At 40.8% G+C, this 22,357-nt stretch overlaps 1 protein-coding gene across 3 annotated transcripts in view; it reads right to left on the bottom strand.

Annotated features, from left to right (window-relative positions):
* The window catches only part of dph6 (diphthamine biosynthesis 6), a 110,694-nt gene that overhangs the window by 72,928 nt on the left and 15,409 nt on the right, over positions 1-22,357 (bottom strand). For all 3 annotated transcript variants that reach the window (XR_007972188.1, XM_052145014.1, XM_052145015.1), the window contains exons 5-8: positions 21,778-21,896; positions 731-792; positions 533-627; positions 84-177 (exon numbers count right to left, since the gene is read on the bottom strand). Coding sequence is in view for 2 of the 3 variants with exons in the window: in XM_052145014.1 (XP_052000974.1) it covers positions 84-177; positions 533-627; positions 731-792; positions 21,778-21,896 (370 nt within the window). In the remaining variant the exon portion in view is untranslated. The remainder of the gene's footprint in view (positions 1-83; positions 178-532; positions 628-730; positions 793-21,777; positions 21,897-22,357) is intronic.

Below are 22,357 nucleotides of genomic sequence, written 5' to 3'. Positions count from 1 at the left end.
CTTGACTGATATTATAAATGGCCCTTAGGGAAAAAAGTAAATGACAGAAAAGTGTAGAATACATGAAGCATAATGTTACTCACAGAACTTTTGTCCTCTGTGTGCATGTGTGTAAACCGCAGGTATCCGACAGGAGCGAAAGCATCCGCTGAGTGAATGATGGTTTCCATGGAGTCACTGTACAAATAAACATCATCACACTCATGACACCAGTAGAAACGTCACTTTTCTTCCAAAACTACAAGGGCACCCCTTTTAAACTTTTGACCAATAAGTGATGATCATTTTATGTTACAGCCAATAACTGATATGTTGCCATATTTTATAAACCTTATCTCCTGAAAAGATCAGAACTGTTTAATACATTTGTAAACTGACTTCCAATATTGTCTGATTCAGACTGATGCTGATAATTCTAAAAATCATAATAAGCGATACTGAATTAAATATTGCACATCTCTGTGTAAACCACTTCTCTTTAACTCACACACGGGTGTCAACACAGCACAGATATGATAAACACGTGACTCACATGACAATCTTTTTCTTGAAGAGCGGGCAGTCGAGGGTGAAGGTCTCATACTCGCCACCTTCACCACAGATATGAACTCCATACTTCTCTGAAAGCTGCCACATACAGTCATTACATAAAGGTTCACAGAATGAATTTTACAAAATGATATTAAATAATCTTATTTTACACTTCTTTATTTAGTTCAAAGCTCCAGACCTCGTGCAGATACGGCTCCATCTCCGCCAGTGATTTTCCTAAATGTTTCTCTGGATCCAGACCTGGAACACAAACACACGACACACCAGCAGAACACAGAGCGTTAGCACACACTTAACAATATATTTCTGACAATAATCTGTGAACTGTAGAACAGCTCAGCTCACAGCTGTTTCCTGAGTGTCACGGGCAGAGACTAATAAATAAAGATACATTTCTTTGTTTTATTGGACAAAGCTAGCTTCTTACCATGTGACCCACATTTCATTTTTTCCTACTGAAAATGGGAAAGATGTAACCATTTACAGATGGAGCCACACTGAGAGCCCATATCCCTGATATTATCATTTTTATTGATTCAAAGAACATATACACACACTGAAACAATTTATAAAATTGTATGTCCCTCCCTGAACATCTCCCCCAACACTACACACATCCAGGGCTCTGACACAAAATAAAATAATATACACACACACACACACACACAGAATTCTGTTTTGATGAGGAAAGAAACTTAGATACACCTTGGATGGCCTGATGATGAGTCAGTTATCAAGACATTTTCATTTTTGGGTGAACTATTTCAGATATATTTAATACTTTTGGAGATATAGGCAATCCCAGTTTTTTTCCCCCAATTTGGACCCTCACCATTGACATATAATGCAACACGAGACAACTGCTTTTATTAACAGATCTACTCATCTCTGTGTACAAATACAATTATGATGCTGACACATTTTTAGGGTTATTTTTTCACCAGTAGTTTTGCTCCAAAATCATAGACGAAAATGTAAGTTTTCACCCCCCCATACAAAATAACAGATTACTCCATAAATATTGATGCATGTTTTATATTGTTTCTCCAGAAAAAGTATTAACAACATCAAAAATGTGTCTTTTTGACATGAATAACACTATAATATATAAATAATTAAATGTCAATATTTTATCTCACAATACTGTGTCAGTATATTCTAATGCCAGAAATAAATATTTTCAGTTATGATTTTTGCATGAAAGAGATGCAAAAATGAATATATCATATCACAAATGTGTGATGACATTAAACATACCATGACATTCCCACACCTAGATGACATACTAATGCATGTGTCAAACTGATAAATACTGTCAATTAAAATGTGCAAGGTGCAGTTCAACATACATCTGTCAATAAAATATCTTTACAAGCCATTAGAAATGCATTATAAAGGTGATACATATATAGTGAGAATGGAGTACTGGGGTGCAGTATGTAGTTCACATCATGGAAGGTCACATGACCATCACGTGCAGCCACCTGGTTTTGATCTGCCGCTCTTGTAAACAGGTCTTTGCGCTGCTCTTTCATAAACAAACACACAAGTTATTCATATCATAACCTACTGCACGGAAAACCCCGGATCCCATGAGCGCTGCCCTCCTGGCACACACTGGCGCTGAGGGAATCTAAACAGTCTGCTTTTTCAACAATACACAGACATCAAAATAAATAAACAAATACAATCAAAAACAGCAGGACTGTATGACAAAACTCTTTTCGTTCATATGCAGAAGCCCGAGGGTGGCAGCATTCATTTTGTCATTGTTGTCTTAACCTCCTGAGACCCCTATGTGACTTCTGTGTGCTTTTCCCATTCCTCCTTTTTGATCTGTAACTAGTACTACCTAATAAACATGCAAAAAAACCACAAAAAAATCAAATGGTTTTCCTAATAATTGATGTCCTCATATGTGGACAGCGGGACTAAGTTGTGAAATTTTAAATAACACTAAGCTATAGAAACATCAAATAGTTAATGATGTGTCCAGGAGTGTTGATTATTCATGATTTGAGACATTACATCAGTAATTATCATAATTAATTCAGAGTAATGTCCAGCATCATCCAATCACTGTCAACCATATTAAAATAAAATGATCCATTATAAATGTTGAATCTATGTACAGATGATCATTGTCACATGTGTGTCAAATATGTTGAGTGATCCAAACATCATCTGCAGCCTCAAACTGAACTTTTCATCAGATTTTAGGAGTGAACACACTTAACTGTATAGAGAGATATAGGATGCTCCCTTGCTCCCTATTTAGTGCATGACTTAACCGCCAGTGTGCTGTCTGTGTGCACTGGTCTCAGAACAGTTATAGGAGAGCTATAGGATGCTCCCTTGCTCCCTATTTAGTGCATGACTTAACCTCCAGTGTGCTGTCTGTGTGCACTGGTCTCAGAACAGTCATGGGAGAGCTATAGGACGCTCCCTTGCTCCCTATTTAGTGCATGACTTAACCTCCAGTGTGCTGTCTGTCTGCACTGGTCTCAGAACAGTTATAGGAGAGCTATAGGATGCTCCCTTGCTCCCTATTTAGTGCATGACTTAACCTCCAGTGTGCTGTCTGTCTGCACTGGTCTCAGAACAGTTATAGGAGAGCTATAGGATGCTCCCTTGCTCCCTATTTAGTGCATTACTAACCTCCAGTGTGCTGTCTGTCTGCACTGGTCTCAGAACAGTTATAGAGAGCTATAGGATGCTCCCTTGCTCCCTATTTAGTGCATGACTTAACCTCCAGTGTGCTGTCTGCACTGGTCTCAGAACAGTTATAGGAGAGCTATAGGATGCTCCCTTGCTCCCTATTTAGTGCATTACTAACCTCCAGTGTGCTGTCTGTCTGCACTGGTCTCAGAACAGTTATAGAGAGCTACAGGATGCTCCCTTGCTCCCTATTTAGTGCATGACTTAACCTCCAGTGTGCTGTCTGTCTGCACTGGTCTCAGAACAGTTATAGGAGAGCTATAGGATGCTCCCTTGCTCCCTATTTAGTGCATGACTTAACCTCCAGTGTGCTGTCTGTCTGCACTGGTCTGAGAACAGTTATAGAGAGCTATAGGATGCTCCTTCTCCCTATTTAGTGCATGACTTAACCTCCAGTGTGCTGTCTGTGTGTACTGGTCTCAGAACAGTTATAGGAGAGCTATAGGATGCTCCCTTGCTCCCTATTTAGTGCATGACTTAACCTCCAGTGTGCTGTCTGTCTGCACTGGTCTCAGAACAGTTATAGAGAGCTATAGGATGCTCCCTTGCTCCCTATTTACTGCATGACTTAACCTCCAGTGTGCTGTCTGTCTGCACTGGTCTCAGAACAGTTTGAAATGAATCTTATTTTCATCATAACTCCATATAAAGCCTCTGAAAGACACATTTATCAGTTTTTGGATGAACACATTCTCATTATAATAATGTACAGTTAATATTGGATATTTATGGAAATTAGCATATAGTCCATGAATTTGTTCATTGTGTTTAACAGCGTGCCGTTTCAAGATAAATCACTCAAATGTAAAAAATGGCATATCGTATGAAATTAAAGACTCAAAACTTAATGAGGTTTCTTACCAGATGTAGTTTTGTTGCCGTTTCAACCCAACACAAACTCCTCTGCGATCGACTGCATAATGTTTAATCATGACTCAAAAGTTTACTGACAGCGCAGAGTCTCCTGAACTACAATCAGTCAGTTTAAATGAAATGATGTGTTGTGGACAGGGAAGTCAAATGTAATGTTCACGCATGTGCAGGTCTCAGGAGGTGAAATAAAAGGGATTTCCTTGCAAAGAACTCTTATGAAGTTAGGAGGTGCTTAACCTTCAGAAAACATTTAAATAACATTAAATACATTTGATGATTATATCAATTAAATGAGGTTTGTGATTTTTGCAACCCTGTTACCAAAATTTGGGACCGTTCAAACCCCTGAATTTGTGATTGTTATTTTCTGGCAATAAACATTAAATAATCAAGAAAATAACTGAAATATGCCAGAATGGATAACATGGTAACAGGGTTGGGGATTAATCTTAAATTACACTTGGTTAGATTGTTGCAATCAAATGTTGAGTTCTAGTTTCTGATATTTCTCATAAATTAATATTATTTGTTTATCATTGTTCTAATACCAACATTAGTAGCATGCTTGAATGTTTGAGCCTGAAAAATGCAATCAGCACTACAATGTGTGTGAAAAATGGAGAAAATGTAATGGTCAAACGGTGTGACAATTTTATGGATTATTCCATTGTGTTAATAAGATGAAAATGATGTGGTAAAGGGTTGGGTGTAAAACATGGGACACCGCTAATTATGATGTTTTAAAACAAGAAATATTATTTTCTGCAATTAATGGAATATAAATTCAATGCATTTTGTCAAAATTATGACATTGTATGATTTTATTTGTTGGAAGCAATAGAGAAGGGTAAGACCTCTAATGTGGGACAGAAATCATCTTTTTAAGCTGTGATAAAGACATTTGATGATCTACTTTTCATGCTAAGCTCCATTTATTTTAGATTCTACATTTTCCAACTTGTCTAATAGTTCTCACTCCAAAGAACACAGGAATTTTTGGTTTAAAAAAGGAAAGGAAGAGCATTTTTTTTTTTTATCATATTCATGCAACTACCATAACATGACCACATTTTACAAAACCATTTTTAGCACATCCCAAATCAATCAAGAGGTTAAACTCATAACACTCACTGTCTTCACTACAACCCAACACCAGCCAAACCCATATCTTCTGTGTGTCACGACTGCTTCTGTGAAGCGTTGTGTGGTGAATGGCGTGTTGTTTCCATTGTAACCTCAAGAGGTCAGGGTCTTAACTACAAGCCCTGAGGGGCAGCTGAGCTTTACACAGCATGTTTTCAGACGAGCGAGCTGAAATGGCGCTGATGTGCAGAGGAGAACGAGAGCGGGCCTGATACCCGCCCCAGGGGAACACCGCTCATAATTAGTGTGAGAATATCTAATCGGTTCCTCTTCTCTCATGTTAACCCCACACAAAGGTAACAGGGAATTAAATCCTATTTAAATATCCTTTTTAATTAGACATGCTTTTTTAACACATTTTAATGATTGACTTCAAACGGTGAAGAGGGAGGATGTCCATTGATGTCTTCATTTTAAATAAAAAATGAAGCACAATTTAATGTTGGAAGCTAGGATGCAGGAAGTAAACAAAGTAAAAAACTACAGTCCTTCTGGTTTTGTTTATTTTGCATCATTCTATTTTAAAGATGTTGATCAGAGAAATAAAGTCAAAATTGTGAGATATAAAGTCTAAAAAAAGTTCATAATTGCAACTTTTCTTGTCAAATTCAGATTTTTTTTTCTTGCAATTGCAAGATACAAAGTAACACTTGTGAAATATAAAGTGAGTATTGCCTCTTATTTTATATTCATGGTGGGATCTGGCTTCCATAAGGAACATACCAACTCCAAATTGGTTTAATAATCTGAAAGCATGATTTTAACTATACACAAGTAATATTTACATTATATTATGATGTTAGTCAGAGGGGAACTGGCCCCCACAGTGAGTCTGGTTTAGGGTTAGGGTGGGGTCAGTCAGAGGGGAACTGGCCCCCACAGTGAGTCTGGTTTAGGGTTAGGGTGGGGTTAGTCAGAGGGGAACTGGCCCCCACAGTGAGTCTGGTTTAGGGTTAGGGTGGGGTTGGTCAGAGGGGAACTGGCCCCCACAGTGAGTCTGGTTTAGGGTTAGGGTGGGGTTGGTCAGAGGGGAACTGGCCCCCACAGTAAATCTGGTTTAGGGTTAGGGTGGGGTTGGTCAGAGGGGAACTGACCCCCACAGTGAGTCTGGTTTAGGGTTAGGGTGGGGTTAGTCAGAGGGAACTGGCCCCCACAGTGAGTCTGGTTTAGGGTTAGGGTGGGGTTAGTCAGAGGGAACTGGCCCCCACAGTGAGTCTGGTTTAGGGTTAGGGTGGGGTTGGTCAGAAGGAACTGGCCCCCACAGTGAGTCTGGTTTAGGGTTAGGGTGGGGTTGGTCAGAAGGGAACTGGCCCCCACAGTGAGTCTGGTTTAGGGTTAGGGTGGGGTCGGTCAGAGGGGAACTGGCTCCCACAGTGAGTCTGGTTTAGGGTTAGGGTGGGGTTGGTCAGAGGGGAACTGGCCCCCACAGTGAGTCTGGTTTAGGGTTAGGGTGGGGTCAGTCAGAGGGGAACTGACCCCCACAGTGAGTCTGGTTTAGGGTTAGGTTATTCAGAGGGTAACTGGCCCCCACAGTGAGTCTGGTTTAGGGTTAGGGTGGGGTCAGTCAGAGGGGAACTGACCCCCACAGTGAGTCTGGTTTAGGGTTAGGTTATTCAGAGGGTAACTGGCCCCCACAGTGAGTCTGGTTTAGGGTTAGGGTGGGGTCAGTCAGAGGGGAACTGGCCCCCACAGTGAGTCTGGTTTAGGGTTAGGGTGGGGTCAGTCAGAGGGAACTGACCCCCACAGTGAGTCTGGTTTAGGGTTAGGGTGGGGTTGGTCAGAAGGAACTGGCCCCCACAGTGAGTCTGGTTTAGGGTTAGGGTGGGGTCGGTCAGAGGGAACTGGCTCCCACAGTGAGTCTGGTTTAGGGTTAGGGTGGGGTTAGTCAGAGGGAACTGGCCCCCACAGTGAGTCTGGTTTAGGGTTAGGGTGGGGTTGGTCAGAAGGAACTGGCCCCCACAGTGAGTCTGGTTTAGGGTTAGGGTGGGGTCAGTCAGAGGGAACTGGCTCCCACAGTGAGTCTGGTTTAGGGTTAGGGTGGGGTTAGTCAGAGGGAACTGGCCCCCACAGTGAGTCTGGTTTAGGGTTAGGGTGGGGTTAGTCAGAGGGAACTGGCCCCCACAGTGAGTCTGGTTTAGGGTTAGGGTGGGGTTGGTCAGAAGGAACTGGCCCCCACAGTGAGTCTGGTTTAGGGTTAGGGTGGGGTCAGTCAGAGGGAACTGGCTCCCACAGTGAGTCTGGTTTAGGGTTAGGGTGGGGTTAGTCAGAGGGAACTGGCCCCCACAGTGAGTCTGGTTTAGGGTTAGGGTGGGGTTAGTCAGAGGGAACTGGCCCCCACAGTGAGTCTGGTTTAGGGTTAGGGTGGGGTTGGTCAGAAGGAACTGGCCCCCACAGTGAGTCTGGTTTAGGGTTAGGGTGGGGTCAGTCAGAGGGAACTGGCTCCCACAGTGAGTCTGGTTTAGGGTTAGGGTGGGGTTAGTCAGAGGGAACTGGCCCCCACAGTGAGTCTGGTTTAGGGTTAAGGTGGGGTCGGTCAGAGGGAACTGGCCCCCACAGTGAGTCTGGTTTAGGGTTAGGGTGGGGTTGGTCAGAGGGAACTGGCCCCCACAGTGAGTCTGGTTTAGGGTTAGGGTGGGGTTGGTCAGAGGGAACTGGCCCCCACAGTGAGTCTGGTTTAGGGTTAGGGTGGGGTTGGTCAGAGGGAACTGGCCCCCACAGTGAGTCTGGTTTAGGGTTAGGGTGGGGTCAGTCAGAGGGAACTGGCCCCCACAGTGAGTCTGGTTTAGGGTTAGGGTGGGGTCAGTCAGAGGGAACTGGCCCCCACAGTGAGTCTGGTTTAGGGTTAGGGTGGGGTTGGTCAGAGGGAACTGGCCCCCACAGTGAGTCTGGTTTAGGGTTAGGGTGGGGTTGGTCAGAGGGGAACTGGCCCCCACAGTAAATCTGGTTTAGGGTTAGGGTGGGGTTGGTCAGAGGGGAACTGACCCCCACAGTGAGTCTGGTTTAGGGTTAGGGTGGGGTTAGTCAGAGGGGAACTGGCCCCCACAGTGAGTCTGGTTTAGGGTTAGGGTGGGGTTAGTCAGAGGGGAACTGGCCCCCACAGTGAGTCTGGTTTAGGGTTAGGGTGGGGTTGGTCAGAAGGGAACTGGCCCCCACAGTGAGTCTGGTTTAGGGTTAGGGTGGGGTTGGTCAGAAGGGAACTGGCCCCCACAGTGAGTCTGGTTTAGGGTTAGGGTGGGGTCGGTCAGAGGGGAACTGGCTCCCACAGTGAGTCTGGTTTAGGGTTAGGGTGGGGTTAGTCAGAGGGGAACTGGCCCCCACAGTGAGTCTGGTTTAGGGTTAGGGTGGGGTCAGTCAGAGGGGAACTGGCCCCCACAGTGAGTCTGGTTTAGGGTTAGGGTGGGGTCAGTCAGAGGGGAACTGACCCCCACAGTGAGTCTGGTTTAGGGTTAGGTTATTCAGAGGGTAACTGGCCCCCACAGTGAGTCTGGTTTAGGGTTAGGGTGGGGTCAGTCAGAGGGGAACTGGCCCCCACAGTGAGTCTGGTTTAGGGTTAGGGTGGGGTCAGTCAGAGGGGAACTGACCCCCACAGTGAGTCTGGTTTAGGGTTAGGGTGGGGTTGGTCAGAAGGGAACTGGCCCCCACAGTGAGTCTGGTTTAGGGTTAGGGTGGGGTCGGTCAGAGGGGAACTGGCTCCCACAGTGAGTCTGGTTTAGGGTTAGGGTGGGGTTAGTCAGAGGGGAACTGGCCCCCACAGTGAGTCTGGTTTAGGGTTAGGGTGGGGTTGGTCAGAAGGGAACTGGCCCCCACAGTGAGTCTGGTTTAGGGTTAGGGTGGGGTCAGTCAGAGGGGAACTGGCTCCCACAGTGAGTCTGGTTTAGGGTTAGGGTGGGGTTAGTCAGAGGGGAACTGGCCCCCACAGTGAGTCTGGTTTAGGGTTAGGGTGGGGTTAGTCAGAGGGAACTGGCCCCCACAGTGAGTCTGGTTTAGGGTTAGGGTGGGGTTGGTCAGAAGGGAACTGGCCCCCACAGTGAGTCTGGTTTAGGGTTAGGGTGGGGTCAGTCAGAGGGGAACTGGCTCCCACAGTGAGTCTGGTTTAGGGTTAGGGTGGGGTTAGTCAGAGGGGAACTGGCCCCCACAGTGAGTCTGGTTTAGGGTTAAGGTGGGGTCGGTCAGAGGGGAACTGGCCCCCACAGTGAGTCTGGTTTAGGGTTAGGGTGGGGTTGGTCAGAGGGGAACTGGCCCCCACAGTGAGTCTGGTTTAGGGTTAGGGTGGGGTTAGTCAGAGGGGAACTGGCCCCCACAGTGAGTCTGGTTTAGGGTTAGGTTATTCAGAGGGTAACTGGCCCCCACAGTGAGTCTGGTTTCTCCCAAGGTTATTTTTCTCCATTAATCAACATCTTATGGAGTTTTGTGTTCCTCGCCACAGTCGCCTTCAGCTGCACACTGGGGTTATTAATATAATTATTATTTAATTACTTATTTTTAAACACGATTAACAATCATATTTAATCAAACTACACAATGATGATTCATCGACATTATAGACATTACAGTTTTATCTTCTGTAAAGCTGCTTTAAAACGATGTGTGTTGTGAAAGGCGCTATACAAATAAAAATTTCTGGTAAGTGAACATATTTTTTAATGTTGCATTTTGGTAATTTCTGATGGCCAACTCCCTGGGCAGTGTGCTCACTACCGAAGAAGGGAGCAGAATTAGACATAGTCTCTGTCATGTGTCTTTAGTTATACCGACAAATTTAACAACAAAACTACTGAACTTCTGAAATAAAGTGCATACGGGAGACCTGGGGCATCATGTATTAAACTTTGCATATATTTTATCTTAAAAGTACGAGTATGTACTCGATGATTTGAAATGTAGACGGTCAAGATTAGCCGCAGTCATTTGCACATCTGCAGGCTCGACATTTACATGAGCTGCACGACGTTTCGTCTGCACCTGTTTTACTGCCTGACCTAAAGCTAATGACATCACCCCCTTATGGCACATTAAACACAAATAAAACACTTGAGGCTCCATTCATCTGTTGTGCGTTCATTCACACTGCCCTTTAACACAAGCACAGTCCTGCTGAAGCCCAGAGGAGTGATACAACTGCAAAAAGACTTTAACTCATTATTATCCTATAAAACAGAAATTTAATCCAATGAACTTCCAAGCCAGTGAACTGGGCAGAAATGGATTTTAAAGTTTCGTGTTGGATTTAACAAGCTTCAAATTAGAGCAGATTCTCTTTAGGTCAAAGATCTTACAATACATCAGAGATTTAAAGTGTTTCTGTCATTATGTGCTGCTTTATGACAGGAAATCTGCCTCAACTGTGAACAGTTTTTCAGGCCAGTGTGGGTTCAGTTTGATTTTAAAGTGTTTAACTACACTTAAAGGGTTAGTTCACCCAAAAATGATCCCATAATTTACTCACGCTCAAGCCATCATAGGTGTATATGACTTTCTTCTTTCAGCCAAACACAATCAGAGTTATATTAAAAATATCCTGCTCTTCCAAGCTTTATAATGGGAGTGAATGGTACCTTAGATTTTGAAGCCTAAAAAAGGGCATCCATCCATAATAAAAGTAATCCAGACTGCTCCAGGGGGTTAATAAAGGCCTTCTGAAGTGAAGCAATGCGTTTTTGGAAAAATATCCATATTTAATAAACTACATAATTTTATAAACTACATTCACTGGCGTCTGGTAACGCCCAATATATTTTTAATATACAGGTGAAACTCGAAAAATATGAATATCGTGCAAAAGTTCATTAATTTCAGTAATTCAACTTAAAAGGTGAAACTAATATATTATATAGACTCATTACAAGCAAAGTAAGATATTTCAAGCCTTTATTTGATATAATTTTGATGATTATGACTTACAGCTTATGAAAACCCCAAATCTCAGAAAATTAGAATATTACATGAAATCAATAAAAAAAAGGATTTTAAATACAGAAATGTCGGCCCTCTGAAAAGTATAATCATGCATATGTACTCAGTACTTGGTTTGGGCCCCTTTTGCATTAATTACTGCCTCAATGCGGCGTGGCATGGATGCTATCAGCCTGTGGCACTGCTGAGGTGTTATGGAAGACCAAGATGCTTCAATAGCGGCCTTCAGCTCTTCTGCATTGTTTGGTCTCATGTCTCTCATCTTTCTCTTGGCAATGCCCCATAGATTCTCTATGGGGTTCAGGTCAGGCGAGTTTGCTGGCCAATCAAGCACAGTAATACCATGGTCATTGAACCAGGTTTTGGTACTTTTGGCAGTGTGGGCAGGTGCCAAGTCCTGCTGGAAAATGAAGTCAGCATCTCCATAAAGCTTGTCTGCTGAAGGAAGCATGAAGTGCTCAAAAATGTCCCGGTAGACGGCTGCGTTGACTCTGGACTTAATAAAGCACAGTGGACCAACACGAGCCGATGACATGGCTCCCCAAACCAACACAGACTGTGGAAACTTCACACTGGACTTCAAGCATCTTGGACTGTGTGCCTCTCCATTCTTCCTCCAGACTCTGGGACCTTGGTTTCCAAATGAGATGCAAAATTTGCTCTCATCAGAAAAGAGGACTTTGGACCACTGAGCAACAGACCAGTTCTTTTTTTCTTTAGCCCAGGTAAGACGTTTGACATTTGAAGCCCATGTCCAGGACCCGTCTGTGTGTGGTGGCTCTTGATGCAGTAACTCCAGCCTCAGTCCACTCCTTGTGAAGCTCCCCACACATTTGAATGGCCTTTTCCTGACAATCCTCTCCAGGCTACGGTCATCCCTGCTGCTTGTGCACCTTTTTCTTCCACACTTTTCCCTTCCACTTAACTTTCTATTAATGTGCTTTGATACAGCACTTTGAGAACATCCAACTTCTTTTGCAATTACCTTTTGAGGCTTTCCCTCCTTGTGGAGGGTGTCAATGATGGTTTTCTGCACAACTGTCAGGTCAGCAGTCTTCCCCATGATTGTGAATTCAACTGAACCAGACTGAGAGACCATTTAAAGGCTCAGGAACCCTTTGCAGGTGTTTAGCTGATTAGAGTGTGACACTTTGAGCCTACAATACTGAACCTTTTCACAATATTCTAATTTTCTGAGATTCTGAATTTGGGGTTTTCATAAGCTGTAAGCCATAATCATCAAAATTATATCAAATAAAGGCTTGAAATATCTTACTTCACTTGTAATGAGTCTATATAATATATTAGTTTCACCTTTTAAGTTGAATTACTGAAATTAATGAACTTTTGCACGATATTCTAATTTTTCGAGTTTCACCTGTAACTCTGTGTTTGGCTGAAAGAACAAAGTCATATACAACTAAGATGGCTTGAGGGTGAGTAAATTATGAGATAATTGTTGGGTGAACTAACCCTTTAAGTGCATGTTTCATATGTGTAGCGTTACAGTAGTTCAGATATTTTCACAAAACGCTTCATTTGTCCCATTATATAGTGTACGCAGTATTGGAGTCGAGCGAGTAATCAAACACACTCAGCTGTACGTCCTCACTATGTAGCGCTGGGAAAAATTCATCTCTTAAGTGAATCGTTTCGACAGTTCGACTGGGAACTCGATTGTTCATATAAATGATTCACTGATTCACCTGCGCCCGCACAACCTTAAAAGGACTTTACCTAAAATATTTACTGTTGCTGCTGCTTATCACTATATATATATCGATTCAGTTATATAAAATAGGGTGTTTTCTAGTTCTATTCATGTAGACTGAACACATACTATCATTCAATTTAATGTTGTCACCCTGTCTGTTTAACCCTTAAAAAATGAACCATGGTTTACTATAGTAATATTGTAGTAACCATGACTGTAGTAACCGTGGTTAAGTTTGTGGTTACTATGGTTATTCTACTTATCTAGAATATGACTACTTATCATGCTTAAACTACGGGTACAGTAGTAAAACATGGTTAATTTTCATAAGGGAATGTCATCCTAATTAAATATATCATTATCAGATGATCTTATTGAATATTCTGAATTAAATAAAAGTAATGTGATTTTTCTGTCTAAAAACATTTTCTTTAAATACATGCAATGTAGTTAACTTCTTTTAAAAGTGTATCTTGACTGTAGTTTAACTACTTTAAGGTATGAGTAGAGTTTTAAAGTAGTTTCACCAACAGTGATTGTCAAATTAACTGTGGACACAAAGCGTGGAAGGTTTACGTCATTTGCACATTTAAGCACTTCCAAATAGTTTTGTCCTTCACCAATTTACTGTACAAAGGTAATGATGACACACAATGACACAGTGCAGATAAGCTGCTTATTCTAGTTTAATAGAGACAACATTGGTCCACTTAAAAGAATCCTGGTGGTTTGAATTATGATTCAAGTGTGTGAATTATGATTCACCAACAAACTCTGCAGAAAGTTACATCATTCAGCTCTTATCAATGACTGACTCCAGTATCACAAACAACATCATTAAACTCTCTTCAAGTAAAAGTGCTCACGACCTGACTGCATTTTTAATTTGAACTAAATCTGCAATCGTTCCAGATAGCGGCGAGAGACGCTGAGAGTATCAGACTCGTAAAGGTTCTGTGGATCCTGGGAGCGCAGACTGACAGCTCGTCTTTAATCCTGCCTTCAGAGAGCAACGGCGGTAAAATTGCATTCATGTCAGGAAACATTTGAGCTTTTAAAAGGATGAAATAAGAATGTCGTGCTGGAAGGTGAACTCGCTCATCCTTTGAACAATACTCGAAAAGACCTTCATGGAAACAATACCAGCCTGATATCACCTGATCTCTGAGAGAGAGAGAGCGAGCGAGAGAGGTTTGGGTGTTGAATCGTCGAGCGCAAGAACAGACATGAGATGATGAGATTACGTGTGATCTGAAATTTGTTGGCGCTCTTATCTGAAATTCAACAGCCGTGTGGAATAATAGCCGTACTGTGAATACAATTCAACAGACACATCACAGATTTAATCTTTTTATCCAATAAATGGAATAAAGCTGCAATTATAACCTCATCTGATGTTTATCATTAACCGGTTAAAAGTGTCAGTCTAATAACCTGAATATTGAAAACATAAAAGCAGTAATAAAAATATGAAATCACAGAAACAAAATGCTACAAAGATGAATGCATGACAGAGTATAATGACATGTATAATGCTATATAATGAGATCCTGAAGAACTGCTGATGTTTAAACAGGCTGGTTTTGTCTTGATCTGTATAGAGAGTGATGGTGTTTTAGGTGAAAGCATTCAATTCTTTTACTCCAGTCCATTCAAGCATCGATATAGTGGCCATAACGATAAATCTACAGATATTTGAACATTTTGACATTACGGTGTCAATTGATTCATGTCTGGTTGGCCAATGGTTGCTTGAAAATTATATCAGTCAAATAATAATTACTACTCATACTTATCTGGCCAAAGTCACTCACAATTATTCATTTAGCAGATACTATTAGCGATGCATCGATATGAACAGTTTTTGCCGACATTGCTGCGGATGTCAACATAAAACTGTTGTCCGGTACCGATACCACTCGCTCACCTTATTTTACATAGATTTATTGTTTTGCTTAGGAATTATGTTTTTAAAAATGTTGGTGCAAAACCTCATTTATTGTTCTAATAATAATAATTTCCATTTATCAAGGATTGGATCTGTTCAACACATAACTGGCCAAAAATGTAAAAGACCTACAATGAAAAAAGTAAGTTTCCTTCTGATTCATTCAATGTATTTTGAATCCAAAGACAAGGCCCACACATGCCAATTTAATTTCATGTCTCCTTTAAAACCCTTTCTGTTATTTACCAGTCAGATGGTGACCAAAAAGATAAAAAGAAGCATTATTTCGAATCATATATAGCACGGATGAGGGAAAACCAGCATGCAACTTCACGCTCATTAATGTGCGCTGCGCTCACTCAACCGTAAACACTTGCTCTCAGCGCTGCCATTCTCTTAAAGAGACAGTATCACGCTTATAAACAAACATGTTACAAAATGTAATGATGAAGTGTAATAAATGTGTAAATACATAAATATTTAAAAAGCACAGTCATGTGAAATAGTTTAACTTCAGGAAACACTGTAAATATTAAAGAATTTATGCAAGGTTTGGAAAAAAGTTTTTAGTTTTTTGTATAGTAGTTTTGATATAGTAGCACTTAAATTTATATTTTTATAATATAAATATTAATTCTATTTTCATTAGGTTCCAACCTTGTGAATATTTAGTTATTTTCATTATATTTAGTAGACAGTTTTTATCATTATTGAAAATGCTGTATCATAAAAATGTATAAAACGTGAAATAAATATTTTGTAAATGTGATTAAAAAGGATCAAAAGCTAAATATGAAAAAAAAGTACTATCTTGCATATGATATTGCATGAAATCATATATATGAAAACTAATGTATATTATATATACACTGTTTAAATTCTTGATTTTATTAATATAATCTTTCGTTTTTTGTCTGGTGAGTAAAAACCAAATAAATGTACTAGCCAATGGCGATTAATTCTCCAACGTGTCTTTAGAGGGTTGCCAAAGTGAACTGATATCCAAATCCACACATTGATTTCACACTACATTACTTTCAGAAGTCTTCAAACATGTTGAGCTGAGGTGCTCGTGAGGGACACACAGGTTCAAATCTGACGTGAATTGTGTCCCGATTTGCCCCATTATTTCCCATCACTCTCTGAACGAAAAGCCCCAAAATAGAATGAAATACAAATATGTTGAGAAAGGGTCATGTGCAGTTACTTAATGAGAATAAAATGCCAACAATTAAAATGCAAAAAAAGAAGCTGAACAAGTGAATATAATAGCAGAAAATACATTTATAAAGCATGTAATAAAAGGGACGCACGAATAGACCTTTAAACTTCACACATTCCAATTTTGTACTGGAACTGTCATCCAATTTACTCCTGGAAACAACACCGTCACCTACACAAATCAAGCAATTAACTAATTACACGAATATCTGATGCCGCTGGATTTACCAGCCAATTAATTCTGCAAGGCTGTACAGAGGTGGCGAGCGATCACGTGTGAAGTTCTCATTGGGTTTCGGCATGATTACAGAGAAGAACTCGCTGGCACAAACTTGAGCGTTTATTGTGTGGGCGGCTGTCACAGGACAACAGATTTCCTCAAGAGTCTCCCATAATCAGCAGCACTATGAATATTGTGATATGCATTATATCTGGTCATTGCATATCTAAACAGAGTGTCATTACAATCCATTTATGATGCTTTCTTCCAGAGATCTCTGATGTAAACTTCACTAGTAATAACTGCATATCACTTGGTAAGTTCAATACAATTACATGAATCAGATCAAACTGCACGTTTCCTTTGCATCACCTACATTTGAAATATTCATGTCTCTGTTTGGTATTTCGTTAAATGCATGTAGGTAAATCTTTTGTTCTTTTCATTGGGAAAGCTTGCATTGATCATTTTGATCACACTTTCTATGAAGGCATCATTATAAATGCATTTATAGTCTCTCATAATACACCAAATACAGATACAGGTGAAACTCGAAAAGCTAGAATATCGAGCAAAAGTTCATTAATTTCAGTAATTCAACTTAAAAGGTGAAACTAATATATTATATAGACTCATTACAAGCAAAGTAAGATATTTCAAGCCTTTATTTGATATAATTTTGATGATTATGACTTAGAGCTTATGAAAACCCCAAATCTCAGAAAATTAGAATATTACATGAAATCAATAAAAAAAAGGATTTTAAATACAGAAATGTCGGCCCTCTGAAAAGTATAATCATGCATATGTACTCAGTACTTGGTTTGGGCCCCTTTTGCATTAATTACTGCCTCAATGCGGCGTGGCATGGATGCTATCAGCCTGTGGCACTGCTGAGGTGTTATGGAAGACCAAGATGCTTCAATAGCGGCCTTCAGCTCTTCTGCATTGTTTGGTCTCATGTCTCTCATCTTTCTCTTGGCAATGCCCCATAGATTCTCTATGGGGTTCAGGTCAAGCGAGTTTGCTGGCCAATCAAGCACAGTAATACCATGGTCATTGAACCAGGTTTTGGTACTTTTGGCAGTGTGGGCAGGTGCCAAGTCCTGCTGGAAAATGAAGTCAGCATCTCCATAAAGCTTGTCTGCTGAAGGAAGCATGAAGTGCTCTAAAATGTCCCGGTAGACGGCTGCGTTGACTCTGGACTTAATAAAGCACAGTGGACCAACACCAGCCGATGACATGGCTCCCCAAACCAACACAGACTGTGGAAACTTCACACTGGACTTCAAGCATCTTGGATTGTGTGCCTCTCCATTCTTCCTCCAGACTCTGGGACCTTGGTTTCCAAATGAGATGCAAAATTTGCTCTCATCAGAAAAGAGGACTTTGGACCACTGAGCAACAGACCAGTTCTTTTTTTCTTTAGCCCAGGTAAGACGTTTGACATTTGAAGCCCATGTCCAGGACCCATCTGTGTGTGGTGGCTCTTGATGCAGTAACTCCAGCCTCAGTCCACTCCTTGTGAAGCTCCCCACACATTTGAATGGCCTTTTCCTGACAATCCTCTCCAGGCTACGGTCATCCCTGCTGCTTGTGCACCTTTTTCTTCCACACTTTTCCCTTCCACTTAACTTTCTATTAATGTGCTTTGATACAGCACTTTGAGAACATCCAACTTCTTTTGCAATTACCTTTTGAGGCTTTCCCTCCTTGTGGAGGGTGTCAATGATGGTTTTCTGCACAACTGTCAGGTCAGCAGTCTTCCCCATGATTGTGAATTCAACTGAACCAGACTGAGAGACCATTTAAAGGCTCAGGAACCCTTTGCAGGTGTTTAGCTGATTAGAGTGTGACACTTTGAGCCTGCAATACTGAACCTTTTCACAATATTCTAATTTTCTGAGATTCTGAATTTGGGGTTTTCATAAGCTGTAAGCCATAATCATCAAAATTATATCAAATAAAGGCTTGAAATATCTTACTTCGCTTGTAATGAGTCTATATAATATATTAGTTTCACCTTTTAAGTTGAATTACTGAAATTAATGAACTTTTGCACGATATTCTAATTTTTCGAGTTTCACCTGTATGTTCAAACTTTAATTGTAGCTTCAGTTATAATACATAATAATTAACCTATTCATAGTTATACCTTAAAGAGAATACTGCATAATAACACAACCAACATCCAAATTCTATCTGCAGATGTTGTAATGTAATATATACTGTATATTAGGTATTGAATAAGTGCTGTCACGCAAAAGCAGCGTAATGTAAACAGTCCTGGCCTGCTTCAAGTAATGTTACAAAAGCAATGTCTAAAAAGTCAAGATAATATAATAGAAGTTATATAAAATGCACAGAATACAAAGGAACACAACATGGTGTTATTTATGTGGAACATAGACTTAATGAATATATAGCATATCAAGTATTGATCTCTCAAAATGTTTCATCACTTGACGAGAGTCATTTCATAAATATGTCTGGGTTAACTGAAATGAAAAGTACCAAAAATCAGACAACACAAAGAAACCATGTTTCGTTGGATTAATATCTGCTTTTGATGTCAAAAAGTCATGCGCACAACACTTGCGCACACTAGATAAGCAGGTAAGAATGCCAGTTAAGGTGTTTACATGCAATGCTAAATCAGGGCAACGGGCAGAACTGTATCGATTGGATCAAGACTTTACGCCATTTATAAAGGAATGCTGTTTAAGCAGTTTACATGACCACATGCTGTTGGCTTATTAAGCAAATGATTGTAAGATTGTGCATGCATACACTGACTGTTTGGTTTAAGTAATTTCAGATCAAATACATAAATCCCAAGACATTTATGGAAAATATCATGTTTGTAGTTTGCACTATGTAATTTCACTTGTGGTGACCCCTGATGTGGTGTAAGAAAGTGAAATGCCGCTTACACAACACCTCAGACACCCGATACACACTCGCAGCTCACCCAACGTTGTGACCTGTGCAACCCATGAAAGATGCAATTACTGCAGCGCTGCTGACGGCCCTGCGGACACACAACTTCATCTCATCCTCTAATGTCTCATTACCTCTGCCTGAGGCTGGGTGAAAAGCCAAACTGATAACATCTCCTCACACACCTCAGTGTGCGCCAGGAATTACACTTCAACACAAATGTAGGGAATTTGCTTTCAGACGATGATTTATCAAGAGCAGGTTTGGAGGTAAAGACTGCAAGCTGTGGCTGTGAATGCCAGTACAAACAAGAGACTGTCTTAAGTGTGATTCGGTCTTCTGCAGCTCATGTGAAGATTTATCGCTTATATTCACACACACAATTATCATCTTAAAAACACATGCTGAAGAACACAGATTAACAAAAATGACGGATAGGGGTGGCATGAATAGCCACTATACCAAAATTTTGGGTCTCTAGGACATACTCTATAGCACCACCACCAGTTCAAATTTTAACTTTTCTTTAGCGTGTATATTTTGAAACATTTGTCCTAGAGACACATTTCTTTTTTGTCTGATGACTCTCCTCCTGATGACTCCAGTGCACCCCTTACATTACAGCTCCGCCCATTACAGTAACTTCATGGATTATGATGTGTACAGTTTAAACTTTTCACATACTTGATCTGATTTGCCCAAACGATGGCTCAAAATAATCTCCAGACAGAGCCACACAGAACTGCCCAGAAATAATTTTCATTTGTGCTCCTGTTCAGAAATTATGCCAACACGAAGTTAACGAGGTCGATGAGAAAATGGATGCGAGGCTGTGTCTCCGATGCTTTGTCCTATTGAAACTAAATGTGCTCTGCTTCATCGTGTGGCACAGTAGTTAGAGCTCTGGGCTTCAGGACAGAGGACTGGGTGAACCCCGGTTCGATACCCGCTTCGGCTGGTATAAATGATGTGACTCTGTTGTGCCGGGACTCTTGTATTGTTCTTGATGAATGACTTTAGGGCTTGGCCCCAATCATTGCTATATTTACATTTGTAATTGTATTTATGATCTTAATTTGCATTGGTAATTTTCCACCGGTTATCATCATAGACTGATATTTAAGTCATGGCAAAAGGGTCTGGGAGAGAAAGTTAGAGACAGTAAATGTTTGGATATTATTTATTATTTTTAGACCACTTAATTATTTTAACTACTTTTTTGTTTCTTTCTATAATTTAAAGTGTCGTTTAAATTTACAAATATATTTGGCTTAAGTTTTTCCAGTTTCAATCAATTAAAGTTTTGAAGCTAAATCGACTGGTGGAAGTGAAGTGCGTGCAAAAATGATCACAATCCCTCGATCAACAGCCTAAAATGACATGCTGATACAACTTTTAAAAATGAACTGCACCAGACACCATGCAGGTAAATGCCCCTCAATGTAGCTTGACAGAGGAAATGATAAATGAGCGTTTGTTTGCAGAAGGTTGTTTTGAGCTACAGTCACTATCACAGAGGAGACAAAAAACTGAACTGAGCATTTAGAGGGAATCTGAGAGAAAGTGACACCAACCCCTGCAGCATTTACAGGATTAAATGCATTTTAATCTGACAATATACAACGCATCCAACACTTATCAACATACTGTTATCATACACACATGGGTTGTGTCAAAATATTTCTGTAGGTAATTCCTCCTAGACATTTCAAGCATTATTGAGCAAACTTGGCACAGACCTTCATCCTGTTCTGACTTATGTAGCAGATAATAAAAAATAAACTGTAAAAAAAAAAAAAATTAAGGCTGTCAATTAAAAAAATTCTATATTCATCTAATTAAAATAAAACTGCACATACGAATGCTTAATTTTGAATATTTGCCAAGCACTGATGATGACTTGCATTCTTGGGCTAAAACAGATGCTATGAAAAGAATAAAACAGAATGTGGGTGTCTCAAGATGCATTTTAAAAGTTTAATTTCCTTTTAAATTTACACAGCATTTAAAAAAATTCATATTTACTGCATGAGACAAGACAAGACAAGACATGCGTGTAGCGCATGCTTGAATGGAAAAAGACAGATAATTTCAGCTTGTACTAAAGCCTGAACCTCGACCTAAACCTAACCATTCTTTCAGGAAAACCACTGATGAGTAGCACAGAAGAGAAACAGAAACGTTTTGAACAGGTTTCCCTCTGTTTTTTAGGAAAGTTTAACCCCTACCCCAACACCTAAACCTAACCAGTAAAACAGTAAAATCACTGTTGTGTACCATGGAAGAACGAGAAACATCGGGTTTGTAATGAGCGTTCTTACAATTTTTCCTTCAAAAATGATTACATAAATGAATAATCTAGATGTTCATTTATGTAATCATATCATCTATATGTGAATAAAAGTCGTACCTATTCATAGGAGTAAAGTTGTAATATAAGTTTTGATTTCATCATCTTCTAAAATGATTGTCATGAGATTATGTTTGTAGAAACTGCCTAGTAATCACTCAGATCACTTAAGACTTGTTACCCACCAAACGCCGCCACTTTGATGAGGAGGGCGTGAAGGTCACTCGATATCATCTCTCTGAGCAGCGCGGCCTGATCACGGCGCCACAGGTACGCCAGCGACTGGAGCTGAAGCCTCGCACACCTGGAGAGAGAGAGACAGCGTAAAGTGGGGAAATGAGATATTTAAAGACATACAAAGCGAGCTAAACAGGCATGGAAAAGGAGATGGATGGAGGGTCCGTGTAAAGAGGGCAGCACTCTGACACTTCAAAGACGATTAGCGCTCGCTCTGTGGCCTGGCAGAACATCACTGCAGGTATCATGTGACATGCGTGAGTGGCCGTCAATGTCAGCATCAGAGGTCGAGTGATTAGCACAAGACGGTCGTGTCCCACGGCATCACAGATGAGGTTACAGTATTAAGCACGCAAGATCAGTCACAGGACAATACCTGACTGACACTGCTAAAGACACAGCTCAACCCCGCTGCAAGCAAGACTGATGGACTGAGCTGAAACTTAAAGTGAAAAATAACCAACACTTACAAAACTAACCGGGGTTCACCCAGTCCTTCACCCTGGTTTCAACAGGACAAAGCATCGC

Source organism: Xyrauchen texanus, chromosome 16, assembly GCF_025860055.1.
Source record: "Xyrauchen texanus isolate HMW12.3.18 chromosome 16, RBS_HiC_50CHRs, whole genome shotgun sequence".
NCBI lineage: Eukaryota > Metazoa > Chordata > Actinopteri > Cypriniformes > Catostomidae > Xyrauchen > Xyrauchen texanus.
Note: the sequence above shows the minus strand (reverse complement) of the source record. Positions and strands in the feature narration are given on the sequence as shown.